General features: G+C 35.9%; 1 protein-coding gene and 1 pseudogene across 2 annotated transcripts; one reads left to right on the top strand and one right to left on the bottom strand.

Moving 5' to 3' along the window:
• The first annotated feature begins 553 nt into the window (after nucleotides 1-553).
• SFR6 (sensitive to freezing 6) lies at nucleotides 554-10828 on the top strand. Its single transcript, XM_078306104.1, has 17 exons — nucleotides 554-1115; nucleotides 1307-1375; nucleotides 1478-1566; nucleotides 2210-2322; nucleotides 2887-2988; nucleotides 3069-3156; nucleotides 3239-3507; nucleotides 4158-4479; nucleotides 4858-5470; nucleotides 5822-5901; nucleotides 6512-6594; nucleotides 6747-6983; nucleotides 7098-7278; nucleotides 7444-7931; nucleotides 8270-8446; nucleotides 9414-9791; nucleotides 10460-10828. Exons 1-17 carry the CDS (start codon nucleotides 802-804, stop codon nucleotides 10598-10600), a joined length of 3744 nt encoding a protein of 1247 aa, XP_078162230.1. The 5' UTR covers nucleotides 554-801; the 3' UTR covers nucleotides 10601-10828.
• A 2608-nt stretch (nucleotides 10829-13436) lies between these two features.
• Nucleotides 13437-15362, bottom strand: LOC144556995 (AAA-ATPase At2g46620 pseudogene; annotated as a pseudogene). The gene has a single exon (XR_013512531.1). The product of XR_013512531.1 is annotated as an AAA-ATPase At2g46620 pseudogene (transcript).
• Nucleotides 15363-20088: the final 4726 nt, after the last annotated feature.

Below are 20088 nucleotides of genomic sequence, written 5' to 3'. Positions count from 1 at the left end.
GATCCTGCTTATGATATAGGGGCCCTTTAATATTAGTGTAGATTCAGTCTGTATGAATTTTGAAATAAATCGGATGGTCAGGATTTATTAACTCAAAAGATTCCCTTTTGAGTTAATGCAGAGGATACGAGCTCTTGGAAGCAGATCCTCAAAACCGAGTGCGTATCCTCTGAGATATCTCAAACTCTGCGTGACTTTATGTAATATTCCAACCGTTTAACTACGTTCTGCACGAATCTCAAAGCACACATAATCTCAGAGGATACGCACTCAACTTTTGGAGTGTTGACAAGCAAAACCGAGTGCGTATCCTCTGAGATATCTCAACTTTTGCGTGACCGACGTGTCCGGTGCCTATTCGGGAGTGATGTAGGGGTCCTTATTATTTGTGCTTTGAGATTCGTGCAGAACGTATTTAAACGATTGGGATTTTCCACAAAGTCACGCAAAGTTTGAGATATCTCAGAGGATACGAATTCAGCAAACCCCTCCTGCCCTTTGCTAGAATAGAATCATAGAAACCACGGCAAAGCATCGGCCCACCCAAGACATTGCTCTTCTCTGACAGCGACGACTCCATAAACAAAGCCAAGCCAATCCCTGCGATTCCTTTTTTTTTCTCCTTTCTCCGATCCATCCCCTAATTCCAAATTCCCACTCAATACCCTCAAAAAACCCTAAAATTCGTCATCAAACAGTGATTCCTGTCTCGCTCACACACGCGACTTTTCTGCCACTGTCTCTATATATGACCTAAGATTTCTGCTGACCTCCCTTTTTTCTTTTTTTCTTTCCTTACATATGACCAATCCAAACCCTAATCCCACTCCTCCCCCTTCTTCTCCATTGCAATCAAAGGAACAACTTGGGGTTGAAACTGGCACCGCACCGGCACAGGTAGGAGGGGATGCTGAGGACGGAGAAGAGTTGGTTGGAGAGGTAGATAAGAGAGTGGTGACTGGAGAGGAAGCTGATCAGAAAATGGAGGATGTTGGGGCAGGGGATGCCGGCGGGCCCCGCACATCGCCGGCCACAGTATTTCGTATCAGGCTCAAGCAACCGCCGTCAAGTCTTCGGCATAAGATGCGGGTCCCGGAGCTGTGTCGCAACTTCAGGTGCATGTTTGATCTTTTCATGCGTAATTAGGATTTATTTGATGATCAGAGCAAATTACAGAGTTTCCAGCTAAAGAGATTGTTGGTTTGATTTAGTCATACTGGTAGTCTAAGCAAAGCAGCTGTCTTTTGAACAATATTGGATCTTAAAATGCTAACTGTGGCAATGCTATGAATTTTTCCTTAATCAGTGCTGTGGCATGGTGTGGAAAGCTAAATGCAATCGCTTGTGCATCAGAGACTTGCGCGAGAATTCCTAGGTGCATCTCACTGTTATCTTATGCCATGTTTTGCAATTTCCAGTTATTATTACCCTTTGTTCAATTATTTTGACCTAAAATAATTTTAGCACTTTTTTTCAGTTCGAATACAAGCTCACCCTTTTGGATTCCCATACACATTATGAATCCTGAGAGGCCGACTGAATGTGCGGTTTTTAACGTCAGAGCTGGTGAACTTCTGAACTCATGTTAATAGTTTTAATCAACCAAAATCGCGGCTGGTAACTGCATTTAATGTTTTGTGCAATCAAGCAATCAAAATTGGACCATTTACCAGTTTGACCCCTTCCCTCTATGCACCACACAGCGAGTCACATGAACATAAATATGAGTCAATAGCTTGCTGGAGACAGCAATCTGGATCTCTTCCTAGCATGCTTAAATGTTTTTTTTTTTTAATATCGGACTTGCTTTTCTTTGCTTCAGAGCAAAATAATTGGATGTGCATAAATGAATAGAGTAGGGTTAAAATGCCCCATCAGACAAACAAGAGCAACCCTGGTACTATACTCACATACCGAGGATATAGCAAACCCCTACCTAGTGAACCATATTTCTGGCAAGTAATTGCTGGAAGTTAAAATATTAGTATTTAATATTTATGTACAAATTTTTTTCTGTTGGCTAGTTGACTAATTGCTTGATTGCACAGAACATATATTGCAGAAAGCAATTCATATTTTTTTATTTTTCCATTTAAATGCTGATTCACAATTCAAAACTTCTAATTCTATTGAATTTATGCTGATTTAATTATGTAATTTACACCTTATTAATCTTGTATTTGTATTTTCTTACCTTTTTGTTGAACAGATTCTCCCCGTGACTTTGTACAATTTATTGAGTGGTCTCCCTGGTCTTGTCCTCGTGCCTTGCTAGTGGCCAACTTTCATGGGAGAATAACTATATGGACCCAGCCTACTCAAGTATGTTTTGTTACTCCTATAGCTTTATGGTACAATTGGGTAGTCGATGGAATAGTGCAAGAATAATTTATTCAATTTAGTGTGTTAGCATAGTGTGAGAATATCTAATCCAAAAGGTGAGGGAAGTGTGCTATCCCAGTGCTATTAAGAATGATGCAAATGTTATTTGTATTGTATAATTTGGATAGTGCTAATCTGAAGAGAGCTCAGTTTGCTACTCCATCGAGATGCCGGGTTAGCTAATAATGCTAAATATTTGCTAATACAGTGCTGTCCTTAACTTGTTAGGGAGATTTTGAATTTCAAGTGAATGATAATAAATTAATAATGATGCTATTCCGGGGACAGGGCTCTGTAACCCAAACATACCCTAATTGATTTAGCTTAGTCCCTCCAAAGTGCCTTTGCTGGCAATTGCTGCCGGCAAAGGCACTTTGGGCAATTATGTGTATTCGCAAATCTGTTCTTTGGAGTTGAGACTAGGTTTGTTTGCTAATCTATTACCGCCTTTTTCCATCTAACAAGGACTCATATTATGGCTTTGTTCAATTTATTGTTGTTTAGGGTCCAGTTAATGTGGTACATGATGCTAGCACCTGGCTATGTGAGCATGAGTGGCGTCAGGATCTTGCTGTTGTGACCAAATGGTTGTCCGGCATGTCTCCGGTATGTTATATACTCTTAAGAAAAACAAATTCTACAGCTTCTCTTTTGGCATTCACTAAATCGTTATTTTAATTATACAGTATAGATGGCTTCCCTCAAACTCTAGCAACTCTTCTAATCAAAAAGTTTTCGAGGAAAGATTTCTTCAACAACAGTCTCAAACTTCAGGTTGATCTCACAATGACTTAAGAAGTACAGTAAAAAAAAATCATATCAACTGTTTCTTTATAGAAGTTCTCTTATGTTGCAGTGAAGTGGCCAAACATTCTTTGCATTTGTTCGGTGTTTTCATCTGGATCTGTGCAACTTCACTGGGCCCAGTGGCCTCCACAAAATGGGGCACATGCAAGATGGTTTTCAACCAGCAAGGGGCTTCTCGGGGCGGGCCCCAGTGGTATAATGGCTGCAGATGCCATCATTACTGAATCTGGGTCTTTACATGTGGCTGGGGTCCCACTTGTTAACCCATCTACTGTGGTGGTCTGGGAGGTGATGCCTGGACCAGGAAATGGTTTTCAGGTATGTCAACTACACATATGTGAAATACTGTAATTTTTCAGCTTGCGACCTTCACTAGATTGTTATGTTCTTGCTTTCCCCTTGGTTTTCAACCGAACCAAAAAAATTTGGATTAAATGGTTCGGTTTTTCGGTTTAAATGGATCGGTCCGGTTGAATTTTTGAATTACTTTGATTTTTTATATGTGGTTTGGTTTAGATGTTTCAACTGAAAAGACTAAACCGGATGATGTGTAATGTCAACAACTTATATATATTTGGTTAGGTTTATATTTGTTCGGTTTTTGAATTACTTTGGTTCGATTTTTTATATTTGGTTTTGTTTTTATGTATGGAATTAAATTATGCGTGTAATGTCAACAACTTATATATAATTCATATTTACTTCTATGATTATTAAATGTATTTGTGCATGTATTGAGTTTTGAAATTTTAAAATTTAATCTCTTATTTCAGTTCAACCAAACCAACCGATATATATTGGATCGGTTCTTATTCGGTTGACAAGTTTAATTCGGCTGGTTCAGTTATATTTTTCAAAATTGAATAAAATTTTGGTTTGACTATTTTAATTTGGTTTTAACCAAACCGACCCAATGAACACCCCTACCCCTGCCACCCAATCGCATTGACAGTCTCTTTTTTTTTCAGGCAACGACAAAAATAAACACAGCTGGAGGAGTCCCACCATCTCTAAACCCACCGAATTGGACTGGTTTTGCACCGCTAGCAGCCTATCTCTTTAGCTTGGAAGAGTACCTGGCCTCTGAGACAACTCACGGGAAGAAGCAATCAGATCATGAGATGGAGGCTGCCTCAATCCATTGCTCCCCTGTCTCTAATTTTTCAGCTTATGTCAGCCCTGAAGCGGCTGCACAGTCTGCCACAACCACCACATGGGGCTCCGGTGTTACTGCTGTTGCTTTTGACCCTACCCGAGGTGGCTCAGTCATATCTGTTGTAATAGTTGAAGGTACTCTTTCTTTGTATTATTTTTTTTTTCTGAGACAGTTCACAGTAGCTTGATATGTTTTGTGTTTTTACTTGGTTGTTGGTGGTTTTGAAGGGGATGCAGAATTGTTAGTTTTAAACTTAATTTTGCCGGAGGCTGAAATGATTTGAGAAGTAGTTAATTCTGAGTTTAATGAACTTGTTTTCAGTTTCTCCTTTTTCTGAAACAGCTCTTTTTATGCTCTTTGGGTATCATTTCATATTCTTCTAGGTATTTAAGATAATTTGGACATTCTGTACCTGTTGGTAGAACTGCTAATATGAAAAGCATGCTTAGGTAGCCCTTTCCTCCTAAAAAGATTACTACACAATTAGATGAGTTGATCTTTCCGATTTGCAGGGCAGTACATGTCTCCATATGACCCAGATGAAGGGCCATCGATAACTGGATGGCGGGTGCAGTGCTGGGAGTCCTCTCTGAAACCCGTCGTACTTCACCCGATATTTGGCAACCCTTGTGGTCAGACCCCTATGCAAACTGTATGGATTATGAGAGTCAACCAGAGCATCCCTCCAACCGATGACCTGAGAAATCCCCAAAATTACACTCCTGCCCCATCTACATCTATTGACCAAAATTACTCATCTGACTGCAGTGTTGAAAGGGCCAATAGGCTTAGTTTTGACCCCTATGACCTTCCTAATGATGTCAGACAGCTTGCGCAGATAGTCTATTCGGCACATGCAGGTGAAGTAGCTGTTGCATTTCTTAGAGGTGGGGTCCATATTTTCTCAGGCCCCAGTTTTAACCAAGTGGATAGTTATCATGTCAATGTTGGGTCAACCATTGCAACACCAGCCTTTTCATCGAGCGGTTGTTGCCTTGCATCTGTGTGGCATGACACAGTTAAGGATCGAACCATATTGAAGATTATTCGAGTGCTTCCTCCTGCTGTATCAGGCACGCAAGAGAAGGTTAGCTCGGCCATGTGGGAGCGTGCAATTGCTGATAGGTATGGTGTACCTACAGTTGCACAATTGTGTTTTTCTTTCATTTAAGCCAACATTGTGGGATTTAGATCGTTGATAGTCCTTGGAAAGGTGAGGTTGTGTTGAGATTCATGCTGAGTCCCATTAAAACCCACTTGCTAAACGATCCAACAGCTCTTGGGCACAGTAAACCTTTTCCAGCGCTGTCAAGGATAAGCACCAAACTTTTTGCTGTTCTGATCTTTTACTCAAAAACTGATTAACTAAAATTTTGGTTTTTACTGGGAGGCCATAGCCCAAGACAAAGAATACTGTCAAACAAGTATGACTGAAACTATCTTTATTCTTTTTACTTAACAATTTTATATGTGCAGGTTTTGGTGGAGCTTGTTGGCTGATGTTAATTGGTGGGATGCAGTTGGTTGCACACAGAGTGCTGCTGAAGATGGCATTGGTAAGAAAAATGTTATTTGTAGCTGTATTTAGGGGTGTAAACGGATCAGATATTATCCGGATCCAAATCCAAAAAATTACCTAAATTATCCGATCCGTATCATATCCAAAAAATTATAACGGATAAGGATACGGTAAGACTTTTAACTATCCGTATCTGACCGTTTACACTTTTAAATCACAACAAATGTGCTATATGTTCTGAAATTGATTTATTAACTTGCATATTGTACCAATAATTTATTAAATTGCATATAGATATATATTTTGATGAACAATATAACACTATGACATAATTAGTGACTAATATTTTAATAATATAATAGATGTTTTGTAACCAAGAAGCTAATTATGAAAAATATCCGTATCCGTCCGATATCCGATCTGTAACATTTAATATCCAATTTGTATCCGTATCCGAGACTATCCATATCTGTATCCGTATCCGTATCCGAAAAATTATAACGGATACAGATATGTTAAGACCACTATCCGATCCGTTTACACCCCTAGCTGTATTCCTTCCATGACAAGGGCATTATTTATGCCTATTTACTTGTGTGTTAATTTTATGGTTTTAAATGACTGCTTTTTTTCTTATTACTATTCAGTTTCACTAAATAGTGTAATTGCTGTACTGGATGCTGACTTCCATGCTCTTCCTTCAATGCAACATAGACAACAACATTGCCCTGTAAGTAGTACTTTCAACTTGATGTATGTTTGCCTGATCAAATTAACATACTTTACATTCCTCTGAAGCAAACTTTAAATTAAAAAAAAAAAGTACTGTATAGATCTGTTTCTACTAAATTGTGGGCTTCTGATCATCTTCTCCTGTGACAGAACCTTGACCGCATCAAGTGCAGGCTCTTGGAGGGTACAAATGCACAAGATGTGCGTGCACTTGTTTTAGATATGCAAGCAAGGCTATTATTAGAAATGTTGGGCAAGGGTATTGAATCGGCACTTGTAAACCCTTCAACTCTACTACCTGAGCCATGGCAGGCAACTGGCGAGACACTTTCTGGAATTGAATCTGACAAGATGACTGTAGAACAAGCATTAGTCCCTAATATCCAGGTATTCTACACTTCAAATCCAAACTTTCGAAATTTATTTTTTCTTTTTCTTTTTTCATTCCAAAAGGGAATACATTTTTATTTGGCTAATTATTGTATATACAAAAACGTGAAGGCCTATGTGGATGCAGTGCTTGATCTGGCATCACATTTCATTACCCGTTTGAGAAGGTATGCTAGCTTTTGCCGGACATTGGCTAGCCATGCTGTCGGGGCCTCCTCTGGCCCCAGCAGTGCAAGGAGCATGGTTGCAAGTCCTCCTCATAACAATTCTCCATCACAGACAGCAAGTCAGGGTGAGAAAATTTGATCTGTTGAATTTGATATCCCATATGTATTGAAATCTGAATGCTTAGTAATTAGTTTATCATCTTATCTTTGTTGGTAGCTCAAAAGTATATCAGCATTGAAATTTTGAGATGATATTAAATCAATTTCTTGATCCTTTCATTCTACTTCAGGAGCTCAAAATGGAGTTGCAGCTGCGACCACAGGGAGCTCCCAGATGCAAGAGTGGGTCCAAGGTGCAATTGCAAAAATAAGCAACAACAGTGACAGCTCTTCTACTGCCACATCAAATACGATGGGTTCCCGCTCATCTCCTTTCATGCCTATAAGCATCAATACAGGAACATTCCCAGGGACACCAGCTGTGCGGCTTATAGGAGATTGTCATTTCCTTCACAGGCTGTGCCAGTTATTACTATTCTGTCTGATCTTTCGAAGAAGGCAGTCACCGCGGTTACCAGGTAATAATCCGCAGAAGAATTTGGATCCGGCTCTTCAAAAGATGCAGGGTATGACTAATGGGAAGGTGGAAGCAAAATTAGAGGAGGGGCAGGGGATTCGTAGTGGTGCCCCTGGAGCAAAAGGGCCAGAAGACAGTTCCTTGAGTAAGTCTACAAGGTTGGGATCTGGTAATGCAGGCCAGGGATATACTTCTGATGAGGTAATAACCTTTCTTATTGTTTTTCTTGTTTGCTTTTGGGGGTGACTGTTACATTGACAGCGGTCAGGCACTGGTTGGACCACTGGATATAGGAAAAAGATCTCAATATACTGGTATTAGTTAGGTTGCCCCTGGACCCCACTCCACCCCCTCTCTATGCAAAGTAATTTGATTTTTTCTTGGTGATTTGACCCAGGTGTACCATTGGTGATATTGTTCCTGGTTTACTGGTTTCTCTTCTGTATTTCATAAATTACTGTTCTTGGTACTTTGTATTACATTGCTGCAATTTTGTAGAGGGCAATTGTTTTATTTTGAGCTCATTGTTTTTTTATCAGGTCAAGGTTCTATTCCTAATTTTGGTTGACCTCTGTCGAAGAACAAGCCAACTGCAACACCCTTCGCCGCCCTCTCTGGTGGGTACCAATAACATCATAATAAGACTTCACTATATTGATGGCAACTATACTGTGCTACCAGAGGTGGTTGAAGCAGCCTTGGGACCCCACATGCAGGTTAGTTCCAGTAGAGTACTCATTGGGACTAATTTACTGTTTGGTGACAAGTGTTTATATCTTTACTGTTTCAAACAAAGGATCAGTAAATCTACACATAAAAAAGGGTTGGGATCTATTGACAACTGATCAACTTGACAACCTTGAGAACATTTCTCAAATCAAGATGAAATGAAACTTTTTTAAACTACAAAAAGAATTTTACATGTTGTTAGCCTTATAGATTGGTTGTATATCAATACCATGCAATTTGAGTGTCATTTGATATTCCATCAAAGGCTGTTGAATAACAACCGCTGCAAGTCGAAATCCTTGGGTGAACAGTACAACTTCCATCAAAATTCATCATTTTTCATGTGTATTATATGCATAAAGTATAGACAACATGCCAACTGTTGGATTTGGAATTTGTAGTTATTTTCCACGATTGTCAAGATTGTCAACTTTAACCCATTGTTAGTGAATTGCAACCTGGAAATAAACTAAGAAGAATTGAAGAAAAGAGTTGTTTGCAGTGGGCCGGTGGCCCAACCTAATCCAAGCATATGGATATCATGTGCACCTAAGTGCTAACTACCTTAACAAGTGGTTAAACATCTATCTTTACAACAACAAAAATTGAAAAACTAATTGCACATACCTTACAAAAGGGCCTCCTGTATTACTAAGAAATCCAAATAGTGTCCCCACCTAAAGTTAGCCGTTGATACTTCTGGCCTTGTCATCAGTGGAAGGATTTAAAATGTGCTTAACCATTTATTAAAAACATAATACTAACAGTTTGTACTAAACTGACAATAGTTCTTTTTTTTAATTTCTCTACAATGAAGGGTCTTAATGGTAGGGGCTTCATCACAATTTTTTTTTCTAATATAAAGCACTTATGCAAATTTCTTGCAATTCAGAGAAATCCTCATTTCAATTAATTCCTTTTATTTTATTTTTTATGAATTATTTTTTTGCTTAGAACATGCCCCGTCCTAGAGGAGCTGATGCGGCTGGCCTCTTGCTTCGTGAGCTTGAACTCCATCCCCCAGCTGAAGAGTGGCACAGACGTAATATGTTTGGTGGTCCATGGTCTGATCCTGACGATATGGGCCCATTGGATAACCTGCCAAAGCTGAAGATTGAAGATTCCTCTGATGTAACCATGATGGAAGAGGATCTGCATAGCTATAGTGGGCCCCAAGGACTCTGGCCCAAGAAAAGGAGGTTGTCAGAAAGAGATGCCGCATTTGGCTTGAAAACTTCAGTTGGGCTGGGAACTTATCTCGGCATTATGGGATCGAGACGTGATGTCATCACGGCTGTTTGGAGAGCAGGTCTGGATGGTATGTGGTACAAGGTGAGTTTCAACTGTTTTAGTTGGGAAATTAATCAAATTAAATCTTGTGCTTTTCTGATTTCTATTATTTCGGCAAGAGTGGAAAAGAGATTCTATTCCCGCTGAACAAGAGAAGAAGTGAGTGGAATTGGGTTTGAACTTTTGCAATCAAACCCCTGTTTTTTACATTTTGGTCCTTCCTCTATTCCCCTATGAGCCAATTCCCTATTCCATGGGTGCATGAGCGGAATAGAGGAATTAACATTTTTCAAGAGATAGATTTGGCTCAATTACCAATACTCTTCCACTATTCCACTTGTCCACCATCAACCGAACACGACTGGAATAGTGAGGAATTGAAGCCTATTCTAAATTCCGCTTTTCCTGACTTTTCCTTCTATTCCAATAGTTTGCCGAACGGGCCAATTAGATTAGACAAGTCTCCAAGCTTAATCCTTTAACTTGGGAATTAATTTTTCTAATGCACCCTGCTAAACTCTTTTATATTTTTATTTTGAGGTGCTATATCCATATATATCTGGGTGTATGTAGGGTTTTTGCTTCTCAGGGTCTAGTCAAAGAGCGGCGTGTCTAGCATAAGCTATTTATTTTATTGTTTACTAATAAATATGTTTGACTTACACTTGTACTTGGTGGGGTTTAATTTTTTTTTTTTTTTTTACATGCAGTGTATAAGATGCTTAAGGCAAACCTGTGCATTTGCACAGCCAGGAGCAGGCAATCCAACAAATGAGAAAGAAGCGTGGTGGATTAGTCGATGGATACATGGCTGCCCAATGTGTGGAGGGACGTGGGTTAGAGTTGTCTAAAACTTTGAAATGTTAACATCATATTTTTGAAACTCGCCCTTCATTTACTAACTTGTTCTTGTACAATAATATTCTGTAGTAGTACGATTGATCTCACAAAATTGTGAAGGGCGTGAAAGTGTGTGTGATGTACATTAGGGAGGTGTTTATGAAAGGTTTAGAGATAGTTTAGAGGATCTGTGTAGTAAGATGGGATCTCTAGTGAAAGTAGAGACTGGTTTGGCACAACTGTGATGTGTCCCTTGTAACTTGGGATTTCTATCATCCTAAGTCCATGTTTTCACGATGCCTCCAGATTTTCTTCAAATTGAATAAAATTGAAATAAACAATGGCTTATCCAAGAACTACGCTTTAGAAACAAAAAAAAAATTTCTTAAATTCCTTTGAATGTGAACTTGTTTTTTATTTGCAGACCAAAACGGAATGTTTTCTGCAAATAAGTAGTTCTTTAACTCAATTTTTTAGTTTAGATCCAGACTGTTCCATTTGAATCCGGTCCACTGCGGTCTGAGGTGGAGCGCATGGGGCTTTTTAATATGATGGCTCGATTCGAATCTGACGGTTTGGATCTAAACTAAAAAAATTGGGTTACTTTAGAGGAAATGCCTTAAAAATTGTATGGACCAACCCTTCTATAGCACGGTTGCTATCAAGGGAAATAAACATGAGTCTCTGCACCAATTCCAAGTTTCCAACAGTTGACAATCATCTAACAAACTAATTTCTTTTAGGACCTGTTAGGCGGTAGTTAAACTTTTACAGTTCACGTGAGAAAGTAGAGACTATTAAGAATATCATCTGACCTCTTATAAGGAATATTAACAATATCTTTGTTTCGAAACTATTACAATATTATTATGCCTTACTCTGTACGCATGTCAGAAATGTGGTGAGTTCATTTTCAATTCATGCGTCCAAAGAAGACTTCTCAACACATTCAATCTGATTTGAGACGTTGTTTTGACATTCTTTCGTAAAAGACGGCTAAACCCTATATATTTATAATTTTAATTCATATTTTGTTTCTACCAATTCATATTTAATTCATACAAGAGGGGTTTCAGTTGTAATGCTTTTATGTATTGGTATGAAACTAATATATGTAATTGACTTGTCCTGATTAATAAAAATACGTACGAGTTATTATGAAAAAAACAATAATATTATTGTTGTTATTTATAAGAAATGTTGGGACAGACATAAGAAAGAACTAAGTTTTTTTTTTATCTAATATAATTATATTTTTAAAATGTAAATTTAGAATTTGACAAACTGGAATTCAATTGAAAATTAAAATAAGTTTTTTTATTCAAAATTTCAAACAGCTTATTAGATGAAGAATATATTAAAAAGTGAGACTCGAACAACAATTAATTACAATTGTCCGACCTAAATAATATTTGATTGAATGAGACATAAATACACTTGTCGTTGCATTGTATAATAATAACCGTTGTCAGATTGGTCATGAAACCATAAATAATCAAAAATTCAAAATCATAGAATGAAATTAATGCCCCGTCAGATCATACAATTAAATGATAGAATTAATGCCTCACCAGATCATACAATTAAAAAATGAGCAGCACTATATTCTAGTATCCATGCTGTACCACTTCTTCTGGATTACTTTTTGAAATCTGCTTGTGGCCCCCACATAGATATATATTCCATTTTTTTTCGGTGAGCTTTTCACGATAAATAAAGGTAGAATCAAATTCTTTTTTTCAGAGAGGAAAAGCATAATTCCAGCTAGAAGTGATTGTGCACTTTAAACTGATAATAGTCAGCACTCCTTAATTTAGTGATAGTTTGTTTCTTTTATAATATAAATAATATCTGGAAAGCAAATAAACAAAATACAGGTTCTATGAATATACGGGTATAAATGAATAAATAATAATAATAACTATTCTTGAACAGCTTTTCAATTTGTTTATTTATTTAGAAAATTATGAAATTTATAATACAAATGTCATATGAATATTATTTAAAAATGTTGAATTTAGGCATCTAGACATTTTCAGGATCATAGATATTGGACTAAATATTTTCTCTAAATATTTTATATATAAAGAGCTTGGACTTTCCGATTGACATCAAGTAAAAGGTCAAATCTTTCTCCACAAAAAAAAAATAGTAGTTGGAGCTTTTAGTAAGAGGTCATAGAGTATATGTCACGTTGTGCTACAGAGGTTCAAGTAATATGAGGTTATGGTAATTTGTAACGCTTATAAAAAGTAAAAGTATTCTGTAAAATATAAAGTTTAATTTTTAAGTATATTTTAATATGAAGATCATCAATAATTCAAATTAGCTACTTGAGTTTCGAAAACAAATTAATAAATTCATAGCACATACCAATGTTTTAAAAGTGTCGGCATAAACTGCATATGCGTATGTAGTGACTTTTCGTATACAAAATTTCATGCAATCATGTTCATGTGGTCCATAAGAAATTAAAAAGGTTCAAAAATTATTGTGTTGAAAAAAATTAAAATCTATGACTTTTAGAATATGATAAAGAGTACAAACAACTATATTAAATCACTCGTCTTGTGATAGAATTAGTTTTATTTTATCTATATTTCTATAACAATGCATAATAAAACTGCATATAATATATATAGTATGTAATGACTTTCTGTATATATAAACAAACCATTAACTCACATTACAAAATATCATAATCTCACTGATTATAACATAGTAACTAAAATTTCAAACTTATTTGTCTTACTCAACAGAAAATCATTTTACTGTACTTAACAATCGAAGGGCTAATTTGTCTTTACTAAGTAACCGTCAACGCAGTTCCCAAAATACAAGGGCGTCTAATTTCTACACAAATTGAGGTTTCAACAATCCATCTTTGATTTATACAAGACTGACTTTCACAAAATCAACTATACTTTTTTTTTTCCTTTCATCAAACCTAAGAAACAAACTAAAATAAAATCATCTACAACTAACACTAAAATCTTTCCAGAAATTAATGAACTATCTTTCAATTTCCATGCCCTTATTGCCATTAATATTTCTAACACTCGGCGTTTCGACATCCATCGGCACCAGCGTCCCGGCCTCCCTCCGGCTCTTCATCTTAATTAGCCCGTAAAGCTTCTTAATTTCCCTCACCGGTGCATTTTCCTTCTCGTTCGAATCACCATGGTTATCTCCTTCCTTCGCCGCATTACTCAATCGGCTTCCACCAAAACTCTGGCTAATCCGCCTCATTGTCGAGCTACTCTTCACCTCGGATGCCGCATGTTGTAGCGCATTAATCACGGTTTTAATTGCACGTGTCGGGGAACGTCGGTTGGCAATCATAATCTCGCTCACCTCCGCATGACTAATTTGTGCACCGGTTTGAAACCCTTCTTCCACATGTTGAAATAACTTGTGCTCATTTACACCAAGGTAACTACTTGCAAGCGCCTTGAACCCGTCGAAATCACACATGGGGAAGTGGATATGCACATCGAGTCTACCGGGTCGGAGTATGGCCGGGTCGACTCCATCCTTTTCCCTGCTCATGGTGAAAACCATCACCCGCTCCTCGCCACAGCATGAAAAGATGCCATCCATGATTGAAAGGATACTGGCCGTGCCAGAACTGCCGGTTTCTTCTAGGTACCGATCAAGGTCTTCCATTAGAATAAGAGAGCGAGGAGCGGTGTGCATTAAAAGAGACCGGAGCTCTTCGGGCCCGCAACGTGACATGTCTATGTCGTAAATGTCAAACCCGAGAAATCTTGCAATAGCGGCTACGAAAGAGGATTTACCTGTGCCGGGTGAACCGTAGAGAAGGTAACTGCGTCGCCATACTCGTCCCAACCTATGGTAATATGCACGGCCTTCAAGGAATCCTTCTAAGTCGGTGCGCACACGGGTTTTGAGGTTTGAATCCATGGCCAATGTGTCTAGTGTTGCCGGGTGGATGAAGGGAATTGACACCCATTTTGTACCATCCTTGCTGGTACTGGTATTGGTAAAAAGATGTAACTCGCGACGGTTCAAGACAAGCTTATCTGCCTCAGACTCGAGATGTAATAGATAAGGTCGAAGAACACGTACTTGATCCTGTCGCCGCACCCGGAGCACGAGGCGATCATGACCTGTTGAAGGTTTGGTCCATGTAACATGGATTCCACGGAATGAATCCCGGGCCGTCTGACCAGGACCCAGCTGCAGAGAGAAATCATTCGATCGGGAAGCAGAGGAGAAGAGAGAAGCTGAATCCGATCCCTCGAGAGTAGGAAGAGATGCCACGTAATCTACCGCCTTCCGGTACAGAGGGTTTTCTTGAGAGCTTGTATCGAACCGCGGTACATCAAAATACTGGTACACCTGAGCCCATTCGCCTACCCGGTACCAGCACCAGGTCAAGAGATGAAGCAGAGATTTATAAGAAAGCACAATTCTTAGAAGAAGAAGGAAGAAAGCAAGATAACCAAAAACAGAGAGAAGGTTCATGGTGGGAATTAAACTGCACCACTAAAATAAAGACTTGAGTTGATGTGAGTTTAAAAGAGAAGAGAGAGAAGGAACAGAGGTTTTATATGAAGATTGGAGAGGGGAGGTGAAATTAATTGGTGGGGGTTAGATTTGGAGAGGTCAAAAAGGGAGACTGGCGACAGAAAGGGGCAGTTCTCCACGTAACCAGTGTAGGTGGTGAGGTGAAGGAAAGAAGCACAGATAAGGAAAGAGGTGAAAACTAAAGATGTCACCTTTGAAAATTTCAATGGCGTGCTGGTCTCAAGTGTCGCCTCTTCAAGTTTGGGGAATTGGTGGCCTTTGTATTCATAAAGTATATATATTTCAAATTTAATGCAAGATTAACAACAGCTGTACTGGATAATTTCTTTCCTATTCTGATTTTGTGGTGTTTGCAAAGAATGACAAGCTGAACAGTTTAACTTTAACATTTATGATCATGTTAAATTTTAAAATAAACAATACGCATAATTTTCAATTTTGGGTGAAGACATTGACAAAGTAGTTTTTGCTTTGTGCAGTGTACATGTAAGATAGTCAAAACAGCAATGCATATGAATCATGCGCTGCATGAAGCAAATGTTATCCTGTCAATATAATTTCCCCTTAATTTTAGGAACGGGCAACTAATAATGTTCCGATTTTTTTATCTATACCATTCGAAAATAATAAAGTTAAGCGTCACATCAATTTATCAAAATTATGATTTTCAGGCCGAAATTGCAGAATCAATTTATCAAAATCAATGGTATATGTTTAATTTTACATTTTTAAAAAGTAAATTGATATATCCATTTCATGTAGAACTGGAGACAAGAGGATTATTAATGGTCTCGCGCGGGTGGCTCGACGTGGGTCCCGTGTATCTCTGCCTGTTGGCGCCTAATAAATATTTTATACCAGATCAGCAAATTGAAGCTGGAAAGAAATTTCTCTCTTTATAGCTGTTCAAATTAAATCTAGCTAGCTTCCACGGAAACATTACTTTTTTTTGTGACCAATAATATCTGTTTCTCATACTTGTTCATTTTTCTTCATCTTTATTTTAAAATAATGTTTCTTTTTCTCTAACCGTCCCCCATATTTGTCCCCATATTCCTCGTGTCCTTCTCTCATTGGCCAACACCTTTATTTGCTCTCCTTTTAGCAAAGTATTTTTTTTGCCGTCCTTTCTTTTATGAAAAATATATCTTGAAATATCATCCTTTATTTCTTATTTTTTAAGAGACTTTTATAGACAAATACATAGATTTCTGCAGATTTTTCTTTTTTAATTAGTATAAATACATATCCAACTATGTTGATATTTAGTCTTTACATTGGAAAGTGCTCGCATGATAATATGTATAAACACCTAGTAGTATAAATATTAATAATTAATAACATATATAAGGGATAAACACTTAACGGGCTAACGGTATAGAATTACAATTTGCAAGATATGTACAGGGGACGGAGCCAGACTTTCAATTTATAAAAATCAAATGTAAATAAGAATCAATCATTTAAATTTTTTATATTAAAAATGAAATTGAATCAATTTTACAATTCACATAATACTTTACTCTAAATTATATAGAAAATTCATACATAAATAAAAAAAAAATTAGGGTCCAATTGATTTCCATCATTGTGCATACCTCCGCTCTTGGATATGTATTATGTGTATATAGTAGAACCAGGGTGTTCTTAAGCTCATCGAGCCTCTTGGTAAGCTTAACTAAAAATATAATCGAATTGAGTTCAAACGACAAATATAAACCATTGAAACCGATCTATTTAACAAGTGATAGTATTCCATCCAAATTTATATGTTTTCAAAATAATTTAATATAAAGTCAAGAAGTGAAAAAAAAATGATGAAAATTAAACGTATTAAAATGAACTTATAAACATATTTTATTTACTGCTTGACTTTATACTAAATAAATTACAAATTTGACATGTAAACACATTAATCGTAAATTAGATTGATTTCAATAGTTTGAATTCATCGTGAAGTCAATCCAATAAAATTTGAAGTTAAGAACACCCTAGTTTAACACATGTATAAATACTAAATAGTTTTCTAAGTATAAACATAAGAGAATTAACCTTTAATCTAGTGGCAAATGCAATACTCTCCGCGTGGGAGGTCGCATGTACAAAATAATATATAAAAAAGTAACAGACATCTAATAGTAAAAGTATAAACATATAGTCAGGAGCAGAGTCAAAACATTTGAATTATAAATGTCAAATACATATGAGAGTTAATCATATAAATTTATTTTTTCTAATTTAAAGTTAAGTTTACAATATTATAATATTTTACTCTAAATTATATAAAAAATCATATATAAATATATAAAGAATTAAAAAAAACAGAGATGAATTTACTCCATTCATAGATGTAAATCCGTCTATGCATCTTGCGGTATAATTGGTAGTGTTTTTATAAGATGAAATGAAAGTTAATAGTCTTCAACACACCTCAAGTGTATTTTACAGTTTTTAACATAGCATCTTTTAATTGGTAGTGCAGGGTATAAAATCCATGTACAAGTACAACTAATATTATTGGTAGAAACAGTTGGGCGTGAGTGTACGTAGATAGATCGTGTGGATCTTAGTGTGGGGCTGTTTATTATTATAAATGGTAAAAAAAACAATTAGGAGAACCAATTTGAGAAATTGGAGTTGGAAAATTAATTATTTGACGCTCTCTTCATTTTATATATTTGTTTATTGAACTTGTTAAGGGAAAGTTTGGTTTATTAGTTGGAACTGCTAATAACTGAAACATCATTATATATGTGGTCCCTACAAGAGCTGTCCAACTAAGTGATCAGTTTTTTATATATATATTTCTCTTTTTCTCAACTTGAGAAATTATTTTTGAAAGAATCTCATAAACATCTGTATTGGAAATTTTTATTTTATTTCTAAAGTACACATTTATAAAGTTTTTTTTTAAGAAATTGACGTGTTCTAGTTTCTAATTTTTTAAATATTTATAACAGTTTTTATTGGCTCATGTTATCTCTTTCATAGTAATAATTGCTGATTTATTACAGAATAAATAAAAAATCAAATCTCATTTTAGAGTCATGGGATATTTTTATTATTGCCAAGCCAAAAGCAGAAATATATGGAGGATTGCATAATTTCATTATACCATCGTATTGAATCCACCGTCCATTATTTTTTGAGGTAAATAATTTTTCTCCTTGGAACCGATTTTTTCCAGGCCTCTCCCACCAACAAAATATGTATTATTTTTTCCTCAAAAAAAAACAAGGTATGTATTATCACCTATGTAAATTCTATATAAAATTTTAAAAATATTAACTATATAAAATTTTGAATATTTTTGCATATGATGTTGAAGATAAAAAATTAATTAGAGTTCAACTACATTAATAACAAATCAATTATAGATTGATTAATATTATTTAGCAAATATAATAAATCATGTAATTAGAAAATATATTAACGACCCTTTAAATTATGTAACCTCGTCATTCCTTTAATTTTTTGGTACCAGTAGAGTGTTCAAATTATACTCTAAATCTTGAATTATGGTCACGCAATTAATAAGTCAACTGCATATATCTAATTTAAATGCAAAAGATAAATCTTCCAATGAACCTTAAAAATCAATGATTTTGAAGAAAGAACAAATAATTGCTATACATAATTTATGTTTATCCATATGAATGAATGAAGAATTTCAAATTAAATGATTAAGGAATTAACAACCGATGTACTAAAACAAAAGGATAATCAAAGCATATGCCAAAATTAGGGAAGATATTCACCTACCCATCAACATCATTTAATTGTCACCTTCCTTAGATATGGTAATAAATAAATAAATAAATATATATATATATATATTTTGCAACTCAATTTCATATGAAGAGCCTTAATTCCAACTTTTGAGATAAAAACAAAATGTCAATAGCTCATCTTTTTATTTGTGTCCCAGATTTAAACTATAACCTTGTGGAATTGGTTCATTTGATCGAATATTACATCATATATTCTGGTGGGGAGAGGAGAGATTCAGATTCTGTCAAATACCTAATCTGATAAAATGAGATTCAGACCATTTATTTTAATCTGGCACGAATTTAAAGATTCCGTAAATTTAAGACGAGCCTGAATAAAAATTATTCAGCTGGATGCGGTATCTGAGGGAATAACTAAAATTTTAAATTTAGATCCGGACCGTCCGATCAAAATCCATATTAGTTTGATTTATGCCCGAGCAAATCAGACGGCCTAGATCTAAACTCAAAATTTGAGGTATCAGGCGTTCCTTCAAGGGGGGATCCGTATCCAAAAATAAGAGCAAACTTATTTTTGAGGTATCTGGCACGAATTTATTATTTTTTATTTTTTTTATTGTTGTTGTTATTGTTTTTTATTTTGAAAGAAATTTTCATACCAAAAATAAGAGCAAATAAAATGGGCTTTAGTAAGCTCAGTTTGCCTACTCAAAGGCCCAAGTAGCTTCAATGGTTTCTGCCCAACATTGTTTTCTAAATAATAATAAAAAAAAAATGAAATTGGAAGAATACACATGAAAACTTATTTATTTAAAAATATCCTCTTCCAAACTTCAAATGGAGATATAGTAAATAAATTGACAATAATATTTTATTACAAATATAGTTGACAAAAATGCATTTCTCTTCCCTCTCTGTTAATCCTACCGACTCTTTCCTAAAGTCTTCTGTTTATTCTTGGAAAATGGAATAGGAATAAATAGGGTAATAAAATGGAGAATAACATAATTGATTAGAATCGGAATCATCGAAATTTTGGAGGTTTTGTCCAAAAACTGATAGTATTAGTAGGTTTTTTCTTCTAAATACAATTAGTTAAGCATGTGATAAGAAAATAAATAAGAAACAATTTAATTATTTTTTCCTTCCGTTTAATATTTAATTTTCATAACTTATGCATTTTCATTTATATAATCTCAGGTTGAAATTTAAATTTA

Source organism: Carex rostrata, chromosome 7 (assembly GCF_964058835.1).
Source record: "Carex rostrata chromosome 7, lpCarRost1.2, whole genome shotgun sequence".
Taxonomy (NCBI): domain Eukaryota; kingdom Viridiplantae; phylum Streptophyta; class Magnoliopsida; order Poales; family Cyperaceae; genus Carex; species Carex rostrata.
Note: the sequence above shows the minus strand (reverse complement) of the source record. Positions and strands in the feature narration are given on the sequence as shown.